This window comes from Hippichthys cyanospilos, chromosome 14 (genome assembly GCF_059441005.1).
Source record: "Hippichthys cyanospilos isolate Australia breed blue-spotted pipefish chromosome 14, RoL_Hcya_1.0, whole genome shotgun sequence".
NCBI classification, from domain to species: domain Eukaryota; kingdom Metazoa; phylum Chordata; class Actinopteri; order Syngnathiformes; family Syngnathidae; genus Hippichthys; species Hippichthys cyanospilos.
In genome coordinates this window covers 19563105-19575764 of record NC_142382.1, presented here as the reverse complement: position 1 = coordinate 19575764, position 12660 = coordinate 19563105, and the positions used below count along the sequence as shown (strand labels likewise).

At 38.1% G+C, this 12660-nt stretch overlaps 1 protein-coding gene across 3 annotated transcripts in view; it reads left to right on the top strand.

Annotated features, from left to right (window-relative positions):
* LOC148413252 (disheveled-associated activator of morphogenesis 1-like) overlaps positions 1-3854 on the top strand; it is a 132518-nt gene extending 128664 nt beyond the window's left edge. For all 3 annotated transcript variants that reach the window (XM_088433462.1, XM_088433463.1, XM_088433460.1), the window contains one exon: positions 801-3854. In XM_088433462.1, coding sequence (XP_088289588.1) covers positions 801-1004 — 204 coding nt within the window. In that variant the 3' untranslated portion in view covers positions 1005-3854. The remainder of the gene's footprint in view (positions 1-800) is intronic.
* The last annotated feature ends 8806 nt before the right edge of the window (positions 3855-12660 follow it).

The window sequence follows — 12660 nt, the reverse complement described above, 5'->3', positions numbered from 1 at the left end:
TGTGTAGAAACCCGCTGGCTGGACGCCATAGGCAGGGGGGAATAGACGCCAATAGCGGCGGCGGTGTCCTTTGTTGTCCACTAAAGTCGTGGACCGGGAGTTTGTCCACAAAATCATGAATATTTAAAAGGGTCAGGCGATCATACACCAGCAGCGGTGAGACATTATGAACAAAAAACGCTATAAACAGGACAATACACAGAGAAGGTAGCAGAGGTAGACGGCCAGCCACACACAACTGCGCCATCTTTCCATTAAAATTACCTTAAAAGTAAATAATTTGCTTTGTTCTAACTAAGTTTGTTTTTTTCTTTGGTTTACACTCAGAACTAAGTTAGCTCTGCTGACCTTTGTGCAAAATTTTTGCCACGCTTTGGGGGGTGAATTTGTTTTAATTATTATTTACTTTATTTATTTATTTTAGCTTATTATTATTATTATTATTTGTATCAAGCCTTGAAGCCTTGTTTATATACTGATTATTTAACAAAAGGGCAATAAATAGACATGTTTGACCAAACATTATCAATAATCATGATTCATAATCATAATGTCATTATTGACCAAAATAATCGTGATTATTATTTTGGCCATAATCGTGCAGCCCTACATTCTAGTTAGTTTTGAGAACTTTTCAAAAGTTTACAACTCATTTCTATATGTTGTCCATCCATTCATCCAATACCTTCTACTTATATGGGGTGGAGTTGCGGGAGCAGTAGCTATAGTAGTTTGCTAATAGTTGTTAATGATTTAATATTGAAAAAATAAATCTGTCCTGTTTTTTTTTTTTTTTGCAGATGAAGAGAGACAGAGAGCAGAAAGCAAAGAAAGTTCAAATAAATATGGGAGATGAAGGGGGTGAATTTGATGACTTGGTGTCAGCACTTCGCTCTGGTGAGGTGTTTGACAAGGATCTTTCCAAAATGATTCGCAAAAAACATCAGCGACAAGAAACAGTCAACCACAACCGGGAGAGACGAGCAACAAAACTGAACCAGTGATATGTTATTGAGGACCACAATGTCGGAATTGGACAGTGAAAGTCCTACTTTATAGCATTACGGTTTTAGACCATCTTGACCAGGGGTGTCAAACTCATTTTTATTGTGGGCCACATTGTTATTGCAGCTTCTGTCAGAGGGCCGGAATGACTGTGAAGTCAAATACATTTTAATTGTGTTAGTCACACACTTGTGAAGTTTTGAGATCAGAGGCTGGTAAAAACTGTTCAAAAGAGAGATTGGGAACAAAACATGTTTTCATCCCAATTTTTTAAAAGTTGAAGACAACTTGCAAGTTTGGCACTTTACTCAAATCAGTAGTTGTGATGATGTGACGGGCCAGATCTGGCCCCTGGAAATTGAGTTTGACACCTGTGATCTTGACAGAATACACATATGAACCAATGTCCAAATATCAAGTACCATAATTCCCCAACTATAAGACACACTTTATTTTCCAAAAACAAATCCCCAAAATATTGGTGTGTCCTACAAACAGTAACTTAAACTTTTTTTTTTTTTTGTATGATATAATTCGAGCAAGATTGATCTGTCAGCCAAATAATCAGAGTTTTGACGCACAGATTTGCATTTTTATATCAGCCGTATTCTTGCTTACAATACTTACAGCAGTGGGGCGAGCTAGAGAGCGAAAGCCAGTTGGCTGTTAGCAGCCAGCACCTGTTGCAGCTACTGTAACAGAGGCTCGTGTTAGCTGCAGTTGTTATGGCATTATTTTCAATAAAAGAAGTGAGCAGACTGAACCACCATCTGAATCCATCCTTGTTCACACAAAGGAATATTACAGTAGCTTTCAAGAAGAAAGTGTTTATTGAATCAGAGCAGGTTGCAAACCGTGAGGCTGCTACAAGGTCTGCGCTAATGGACTGACCGCCCTCGAACATTGACCTGGTGTGAAGCCTCGCTAACCAAGCAGCATTACAAGGAGGTACAATCAGAGTTCTCATTAATTTCAAAAGACTCTAAGACTAAGTGAAACTCTTCCTAAAGCTCTCTCTAAGACACACTCAGCTGCTTCCTGAGGCAGCACTGTGCCTGCAACAAATAACTTACATATATGAATATAAAAAAATATGAAGAAATGACAAAGCCTAAGTTTTATTTATTTATTTATTTCTGCTACAGTTTTTACAGTCGCCAAACTCTTGGTGTGTCCTATACATGGTAACATAGAAAATACCAGAATTTGACTCTATAATTAGGGTGCGTCCTATCCACAGGTGTGTCTTATATTTGGGGAATTATGGTACATAACTTGAGTTACTGTATTAGAAGTTAATTTGAAATTTGATTTCGAGCACAGCAGATAGGCATGATAATTTAACATCACTATCATCTCCAGGAATAACTAATTGTCAAAACTAATTGAAAAAAAAAAAGCTTTTGCAGAAAACAAGTACTTCATAGATGCTTTTAGGGATGCATGATAACTTTTTCTCTACCAATAATTGATAACTTCCTGCTTCTCTGTACCAATATTGATAACTGACACTTTTTTGCATATAGGTATGTTATGGAAAATAATTTAGCACTCATCAGAATATATTTTTGTTCATAGTGACCACCTGTGTTTGAACACAGATCTTATCACTGCTTCAATATAAGGATTGGCTGTGAATCTAGATGGGTGATCTTGACTGATAAATCTACAAACATAAACACAGTACCTCTTTGTTTTAGCTTTGCTCTCTTCCTTTAAATAGTAATGTATAAGAATGTTCCCATGATTGTTTCTTCTTTTTCACATTACTTTATAGGCCTATAATATGTCCACAGTTCAGCCAATATGTTTGATGAGTTTGGCAACCCACCCGGGGACTGGGGTGATTTTAGAGAAGCCTCACCTTTTCATTTCGCACCAAATACATTGGTCCCCAACGGCAATTAACACTCAAGAGAACAGTTCTCAACTTATTTCTTAGCTTGGCCACAACATTCAGATCTGCTTTAGAATGTTTAGGAGAGTAGAGAAAACCTTGCTGCAGTCCCCAGTGCTCACCATTGATAGTTAAGAGTCACAAGTTTGATTCCAGCTTAACCCAGCATTCTTGTGTGGAGTTTGAATGTTCTCCATGTGGCTTGCTCCCACTCCAACAACATGCATGGTAAGTGTATTGGACACTTGAAATTGTCCATATGTGTGATAGGGTGCGTGAATGGTTCTTTGTCTCTGTGTGCTCAACAATTGGCTGAAAACAAGTTCAGGGTATCCCTCAACTGGCCAGAGATGGCTGTGATAGGCACCAGCTAGCGATGTGTATGTATGTATGTATATATATGGCTAAAAATAACATTGGATGAGTCACCATTTGACCAATGATGCTAACCACCTTTGTTCAATCAATAAAAGAAAAACACACCAAGAAAAAAAAAATGTCATCATGGGATTGGCCCGTTTTGTGTAATCCATCATCCTAACCGCTTATCCTTATTAAATAACATGTATCCTCAGTTTGCAGGATAACTTACTGTGATTGAGTGTGTTTTTACTTTTAACTGAATGTATTTAAAGGAAGTTACAGTATGTCACACATTTGAGCAGAGAACCTTCCATCAATTGACAGTATGCTATTTCTCTCTTGTATTTACATGGGTGCATACTCCTCTTGGTAATGTCTTGAAATGCCTTGCTTTTAAAAATGTCATATGATAATGTCATGTAAATAATGTAATGTTTTGATCACTTCTTGATGTAGTCATTCTATGCAATGTTTTCTCGTGATGATATGACCACATATGTATGTCAGTGCCAAACCATTGGTGGCGGAGTGACAAGACCAACGTATGATGTATTTAGTGGATTGAAAATAAAAATATAAACACTGTTAATGTTGAATGTGAAAATATCACTGTGATTGATCCTACCTCTGCTCTATAATGCATGAAACTCACATGAAGTGACTTAAAATGATCCTTCACTACTTTGAATGCAAAAAAAAGGGTTGACCCATTAAAACATTTTCTTTTTGTAGTCAAATGCACTTGAAAAATAATACCAAAATGAAATATTGATTTTTTTTTTTTTTTTTTTTTACAGGGATAATATGACCTCATGATAAAAATGAAGACACACACACACACACACACACACACAAACACAAGCAGCAATAGTAGTAATGAGCCCTCACAGAACTGTGCAGGTTGGGGTATGAACACGTTGGGTTATGAACATGTTTGTGCATATGCTGGTGAACAGTAGAACTCAATGTTTTAGAAAAGGTCAAATTTTCATTAGCATTTATTCAACGGGCTCAACTAAGTAAAAAGTAAAAATGGTGTTATATTATTTCCTGCCACAAGGTGATTCTAGCGCTACAATGGAATGTATGTTTGTTGTTGTCTGTAGGAATGGACTTTCATTCAATATGTGAAAGTGTGACAAGATGAGATCATCTTGGTCAAATTACAGCAGCATAGACTGTTACAATAAATCGTCAAAATGAGCACTGCTATGTAGGCCATGCCCATCATCAAAACATCGTAATATTTGGTGGAGGAAATTAGGCGTGTCTGAAGGCCTGTCAGAAAAAAATTCTATGATATTACTTCGACAGGGTCAACAAAGTATATAAATAGAAAAATTTAGCTTTTTTTTTTTTTGCTGCCACTAGGTGACGCTCGCACTACAACGAAAAACAAGTGTGTTGAGCATTGGACTCCCATCAGATGTATGAAATTTAGAGAAGATAAGATCATCTGGGTTCAGTTACATTAAATTTTACCATTCTGGCCAGACATCAGATTTTGAGGCTGAGTAAAGGCTATGCCCATTATCGAAAAGTCATAAAACTTGACAACCCTAATGTTACCTATCTCAATGTTTTACTGACTAATTTTCAGTTAATATACTGAAACATGTATAGCACAGTACATGAAAGTGTAAAAATGGTGTCGCTAAAGGTAATTTGGAAATGAATCACGTAAAAGTATTAAGATCATGAGTCTTAATAATACTGTAACGTTTCAAAATTTTTAAAGCTTTTTCAGCTAAGTTATAACGGTTTTAGTCACTGTGAGCGAACGAAATATTGATTTAATATTTTGAAGCTCCGCCTCCATCATATATTTCGTCTGATCTTGACGATTTTTGGACCAGTAGTGGCTCTAACTGATAATTCTCCACGCCAAATTTGAAGACGATCAGGTCAAAGCACATTGATTGACAGCTTGATATCCAATAAGATTGCTTGTTGTGTTCACCCGGAACGAGCAAACGAGACTGCGTCACATCAACGTGGGCGGGAGGAGGTGGGCTTATATTATTAAAGTACAAAAATTAACAAGGCTTTTCTGTCAAAGGATACGATACAGTCATAATATTAAAAGTTATTTTCCCGCCCAAGTTCGTGTTGACGCACTCTCGTTTGCCTTTTCCGGGTGAACATAGGGCAAACAAGGGTGCGTCAACAGATAGCATACAAGCAATCTCATTGGATACCGAGCTGTCAATCAATGTGCTTTGATAAGCTGTGATTGGCCGGTTTTGTGGCACAAACATAACGTGTGAGTATGGCGTTATATTTGTGCCACAATTATGTGCGCGCGGAAAACAATTTTGAGCGTTGAAAATAAAACTGAGCGAGCGAAAACAGATTTTGAGCGCAGAAAAAAAGTTCTTGAAAAGAAGTTTCTCACTCAACATTCCTTTTTGCTCGCTCGCAATAGCATTCTCGCGCTCAACATCTCGCTCTCGCTCGCGATACTCCTCCCTCCCTTGCTCAACATCGCGTTTGCTCAACATTGAGCTCTCGCTCGCTCGAGTCGTCCTCTGCGCTCGCTCAGTTCTGCTCACGCGTTACGTTTGTGCCACAAAAGCAGCCAATCAGAGCTTGTAAAAGCACATCGATTGACAGCTTGGTATCCAATGAGATTGCTTGTTGTGTTCACTCGGAACGAGCAAACGAGAGTGCGTCACATCGACGTGGGCGGGAGGGGTGGGCTTATATTATTAAAGTACAAAAACTAACAAGGTATTTCTGTCAAATGATACAATACAGTAATAATAATAATATTAAAAATAATTCTCCAGCCCAAGTCCGTGTTGACGCACTCTCGTTTGCTCTTTTCAGGTGAACACAGGGCAAACGAGAGGGCGTCAACGGATAGCGTACAAGCAATCTCATTGGATACCAAGCTGTCAATCAAAGTGCTTTTACAAGCTCTGATTGGCTGGTTTTGTGGCACAAACGTAACGCATGAGCAGAACTGAGCGAGCGCAGAGGACGACTCAAGCGAGCGAGAGCTCGATGTTGAGCAAACGCGATGTTGAGCAAGGGAGGGAGGAGTATCGCGAGCGAGAGCGAGATGTTGAGCGAGAGAGGGCTATCCCGAGCGAGCAAAAAGGAATTTTGAGTGAGCAATTTCTTTTTCTGTGTTCAAACTCCATCAGCGCGTGCTCAAACTCTTATCATTACGCGCTCAATAGTTTTTTTCTTGCTCTCAAAATCTGTTTTCGCTCGCTCAGTTTGATTTTCTCCGCTCAAATTTTTTTTTTCGCACGCGCGTAATTGTGGCACAAATATAACGCCATAGCCTTCCTACCCGCCTCGCACCCCCGTGACATTATGCGTTCAATAGTTTTTTTTTTTTTTCTGTGCTCATAACCCGTTTTCGCTTGGTCAGTTTTATTTCCTGCGCTCAAAATGCGAGCGAGAGCGAGATGTTGAGCAAGAAAGGGAGGAGTATCGCAAGCGAGAGCGAAATGTTGAGCGAGAGTTCTATCGCGAGTGAGCAAAAAAGGAATTTTGAGCGAGAAATTTCTTTTCAATATTTTTTTTCTACGCTCAAAATCTGTTTTCGCTCGCTCAGTTTTATTTTCTCCGCTCAAAACTTTTTTTTGCACGCTCGTAATTGTGGCACAAGTATAACGCCCTTGTATGTTCATCTGCGCCAAGCTGGCTCTTTTTGTGGCAGTGGCATGATTGTGGCAGATGCCACACTTGTTGCCAACTGCTGCCACTCTTTCGAGGCATTTCCTTGTTCCCTCTGTGGCTGTTGCCATGTGATGCCACACTTGTTGCCACTCTTTCTGAGGCATTTCCTTGTTCCCTCTGTGGCTTCACCCCCATGTTTTTCTTTTTCGTGTTAGACTTGCAATGTATTGTTGTTGGTTTGTATTGTTGCTTTTATTTCACCCATTATTGTGTGGATTCCTCTTTCGTCGTTGCTGCCGTTGCATTTTCCTCGTTCTTTATTATGTATGTTTCTCGTCGTTTTATTTCATTTGTTTTTTTAAATGTACCTGTAACTTATTTAGTGTGGACTGTGTTTTCATGTATTCACATTTGTTTTCTGTTCTATCATGCAATGGCTGGAAGAGGCGTCGCCGGAGTTGCCACCAGCTACACGCAGAAACGGAGGAAGAAAAAAAGATGGTGGATGGGACAAGACGTTTCTAAATCCTAGCGTTAAAGACCGGAAATCTACTAAGGAAGTTTGCTGTGTAAAACCAGAATTGGACTGATAGGCTATTGATGTGAGTGTTTGTGTAAACATTTACTTTACCAGGAATCGCAGGGTGAGAATTTTTAATTATCTTTTGAGCCGACATGCGCTCCGGAAAGCTTCAAGCTAAGCTAATGGAAATTACGGCCTTGAATAAAACCAAGTTAAGAGACCACGATTACTCTGAGATGGAGGGTACAGCCACGGGTGCAGGGAAAAGAAAAGATCCCCCTGGTACTCCGACCAAAAGTTACCAACCTCTTGCTAAGTCAAAATATCTCCAAGAGTTGCCTGCCTTATCAAATGAAGCTCTTCTTAAGGCTATAGAAAAGTTGACAGATAAGATGGATATCTTTGGGGTTCAGCTAAAAGAAAACTCCATCATGGTGGCCAACATCTCCAGAGCTGTTGAAATAAATGCAGCTGAAATTAAAGAGTGCAAAGAAACTAGTCAAACTGTTCCAGAAGTTATGCCAGGTCTCATTAAAGAAAATGAGGAACTGAAAAATCGAGTGTTGGAGTTAGAAAGGTATAAGAGAAGATGGAATCTTAAAATACATGGGCTGAAAGAAAAGGATGACGAATGCCTCCGAGACATTATCGTGGAGGTCCTGTCCAAGATTGCACCACAGCGGGCGCCTTTGATGGCGACTGTAGTTGACTACGTTCATCGCCTTGGAAAAAAAGAGGAGGGGCAGCTCGGGCCGCTGGCATGGCCAAAGATAGAACAAGCCAGGGCGACAGGAAAGAATGTTAATGACAGAGGTCATGTGGGCTACATTAATGGCATCAGGGTTGCAATAGACTAAAGTTCTACAAAATGCTACTGGGTATGTGTGCTCTCTTTTCTCCCAGGTAGTTGAAACTTTTTGTTGTGAATTAATTTGAACACTGTACAGGTTATTTGAGGACCTTTTTATACACGAGAGTTTTTGTATTGGAATTTAGGTGTCTAATTTAATAGTTGATTTTTTTTTTAATGTGTTTTGATACTGTTTGCTTCAGCAAGAATACTTTACACATTGCATTATATGAGTGAGTGGTCAAGTTTCTGGAAAAAGGAAAAAAAAAAAACAATTAAATATGAAAGTTAAAATCTAACTTTCATAATTAATTCTGTTTTTTTTTAAGTTTAGCTTGCACAGTACCCGAATTTGCACTTTGTTCACAGTATTTTTCTTATTACATAGGGTTGTGTAGCAATTTTGTTTTATTAATGCACATGTTTACATGGTCACTCTTTACATTGTTTTATTAATGCACACGTTTACACATTCAATTAATACTTGGGAAAATATTATTACGAAACAGGAAAAGGTACTTTCTTCATACTGCTCAAATATTAGACAGGGATTATACTGCTCTGCACAAGTTCGAAAACAACATACATATTTCTTGTTAAATTTCTATTTCTCAATCACGTATGTCCTTTTTCAGTTCCAACCTTCCCTTTATTTCTCTTAATGCTAGGGCTCTACGAGATTCTGTTAAAAGAAAATCGATTTTCTTATTTTGCAAAAATGAAAAAGTCCAATGTGTTCTCCTGCAAGAAATGCATTCCATTGATGGAGATGGAAAATTTTGGATGAATCAGTGGGGTGACAAAATTGTGTTTAGTCATGGCACAAACAGATCGGCTGGTGTGGCGATATTGCTGAACAACTTCCCAGGGAAAATTTGTACACACAGAGGGATCCTTTACGTCACTGGATAACTTGTATTTTGGAGTCGAATGATGATTTTCTCTTTCTTGGGAACATATATGGATATGATAGCCTTAACCAGAACAAAAAATTATTTTCTGAAGTAACTCAGTCGGTGAATGATCTCTGTCAAAAGTATCTGACCAATAACCTTGTTTTTGGTGGCGATTTTAATATGGTTATGGATGAATGGCTAGATAGATATCCCTCCAAGTACCAAAGTCATTTTTATAATTCTGCTTTACTTGATTTTTATGGGGCGTTCGATCTGAAAGACAAGTGGCATGTCGACAATCCAGACTCTCAAATGTATACGTGGTACAAACCTAATGGGTCAAGTAAATCCAGAATAAATATTTGGTTGGTATCCGATGTTAGCCAGGGGCTTGAATCCATGGTTTCCATGTCTGCAGCACCTTTGACAGATCATCATATGGTTCAGCTCAGCTTTAGATCCTCACACACAGGTTTCAAAAAGGGGTATTGGAAATTCAATTCATGTTTTCTGGAAAATGAACCTTTCTGCCAAGAACTAATTGCTATGATATACAATGTGATATCTGACACTAGCATTGAATCTTATAGTGGAAAATGAGAATATTTGAAGTATAGAGTACGTCAGATTTCTATCTCAAAAAGTAAATCGCTTAGTAAAAAAAGTATAGTCAAGCAGCTTGAAATCATCAAAGAAATTAATAGAATTTGCAACACACCTTCGATCAGTGAGGATATCACAAAAACTTTTACTTTTGCAATCTTCGTTAGATATCTACATTTCTAAGGCTAAAGGAGCATACATCCGATCAAGGGCAAAATGGGTTGAAGAAGGCGAGAAGAGCTCAGCATATTTTTGTAGGTTGGAGAAAAAGTGACAAGAACAGAATGCTATTAGAACCGTACTGATAGATGACCAAGAATGTACTAATCCAGATTTAATTTCAAAAGAGATTTTCAAATTCTACAGTTGTCATGATCTGTCTGTGTTTTGTTGTGGGTTTTGGGTTGTTTAGTTTAAGGTATAGGTTCACTGTGTTTTCCCCTGCGTTTCATTACTGTAAGCAACCTCACCTGTCGCCCGTGTGTGTCCTCCAGTCAGCTACCCCGCCCCTTGTTGTTCCCAGGTGTCTCGCGTTTTCATTAGTTCTGTTAGTATTTAAGCCCCAGTGCTCTGCCTCATCCCTTGTTGGGTCTTTGTACGTCTTCCCCTCAGCGTCTTGCCTCGCGTTGCCCTGATCCCATCCTTCCCGTGCTGCCTCCCGTTCCTTGTCGCCCCCAGTAAGCTTCAGTTTAGCGTTTTTGTTTGTACTTTGTATTTTTCCGTTCTTTCTACCCAGCCTTTGTTGTCATTAAATCACCTTCACTTGAGCCTTACCCCAGTCAGTCCTGCATTTTATTGGTTCCGCCTTTCCCACATCCCGCACCTCCTCAAATCGCCATGCCCCACCGTGACAACAGTAAATTGTATACATCCTCTTTTTCACCAACAGATGCTTATAGGTTTTTTGAACATGTTAAGTCTTGGATCCGCAGAATTGATGAATGTTTCAAAAATGTGTGTGAAGCAGATATTAATATGGCAGAAGTGGAAAAAGCTATGAAGTGCTTAGCATTGAATAAATCTCCTGGATCGGATGGTTGGACAAGTAAATTCTATAGACATTTCTGGGAACATATAAAAGACCTGTTTTTTCATATGTTAAAAGAATTATCTGAATCCCTCACTCTTCCAACTACAATGAAGCAAGGCATAATTACACTGATCCCTAAACACGGTAAAGATTCCAGACTAATCGACAATCTTAGACCTATTACATTGCTCAACAATGATTACAAAATTTTAACTCATATACATGCAAACAGATTGAAATCTGGCATGACTCAAGTTATCTCAGATACACAATCTGGATTTATAAAAGGAAGATCAATCCATAATAATTCCAATTGATATTTGATTTATTGGAATACAATTATTTAATTGAAGATGAGGGTTTTATTTTATTTCTGGATTTTTTTTTAAAGCATTTGACACAATTGAACATAATTTTATATTTAGGACATTAGGATTATTTGGTTTTGGAGAAAAATTTATAAAAATAATTAGATTAATCTATAAGGATACAAATAGCACAGTCATTTTACCACAGGGTACATGTCCAAGATTCTCAATTAGCAAAGGTATAAAACAAGGATGCCCTATCTCTCCCTTACTTGTTATTGCAGCAGCTGAAATGCTATCGAGTCTTATTAAAAATACAAACTATGACAAACTGACAGTCTTTGGCAGACAGCTGGCTATTAGCCAACTTGCTGACGATACGATCTTTTTTATGAAAAATAGTGAGCAAACCCCTGAAATTATCAACACAATTAGTTTTTTTTCAAAGGCTTCTGGTTTAAAATTGAACCTTAAAAAGTGTGATCTTTTCCCTATCCATGGTTCCCCTCTTTCAACGATTCATAATATCCCTGTGAAGTCTACAGTAAAATACTTAGGGATGCACATTACCAAAGATAATGACACTCTAACTAAGCTTAATATTTTGGAAAATTTAGATAAATGTAAAACGCTCTTAAATTTCTGGTCTCAGAGGGACATCTCTGTTATTGGTCGAATCTTCATTACAAAAATGGAATGTCTTTCCAGATTCATATACCCGGCATAGTCCCTGGCTCTCTCGAAATGTGTGATCAAATCAATAAATCAGACGACCTTTAATTATATTTGGAACAGGAGAACACACTACATTAGAAAGGGTACTCTAGTTAAAGGTTATGATGAGGGAGGTCTTCGAGCCATTGATATAGAATGTATCAATGGAACGGTTAAAATTGACTGGCTAAGATCCTTTCTGAAGAATGAAGACTGTATATGGTTTAATATCCCAAGCTACATCTTTAACCCTAGAACACTTTCGCTATAAAAAGTAATACCATCACTCTTGCCGGGTGATTTTTACCCAATGTTATATACCGCAAAAACACTTCTTGTTGTAAAAAATAGATTCAAATGTGAATTCATGTGATGAATTAAAGTGGTTTTCTTTCATTTTCAACTTTAGTATGAGTAACAAAATGGAACAGGAAAACACATGAATAACCTAAAATCATTCTCCAAAATTGCTGAAAAATTAGACATTTTAGAATAAAAAATTCCTAAAAAAAAACAAAAAATTAAACTAGAAACATGGTCTTTGCTCCACCCATTCCTGGGACCTGTGAGACTTCCCTGGTGAAGACACAGACTCCTAGACTTACCAACAGCTGCAGGAGAGAGGCACAAAAAGCACCTGTTTTTTAGTAAGTAAAAATGACCAATTGACTGAAATATTGTCTTCCCCATAAGAATTACCTTTGAAATCAACCTTTATAAATTAACTACAACTAAAGAAAAAGTAGTAGCCTATACATATTCCAGAGCCACTCTTGCTTGCCTATTATTTAAATGCAATCATTACACAGGATAGTAACGGCGTAACACACCAGTCGAT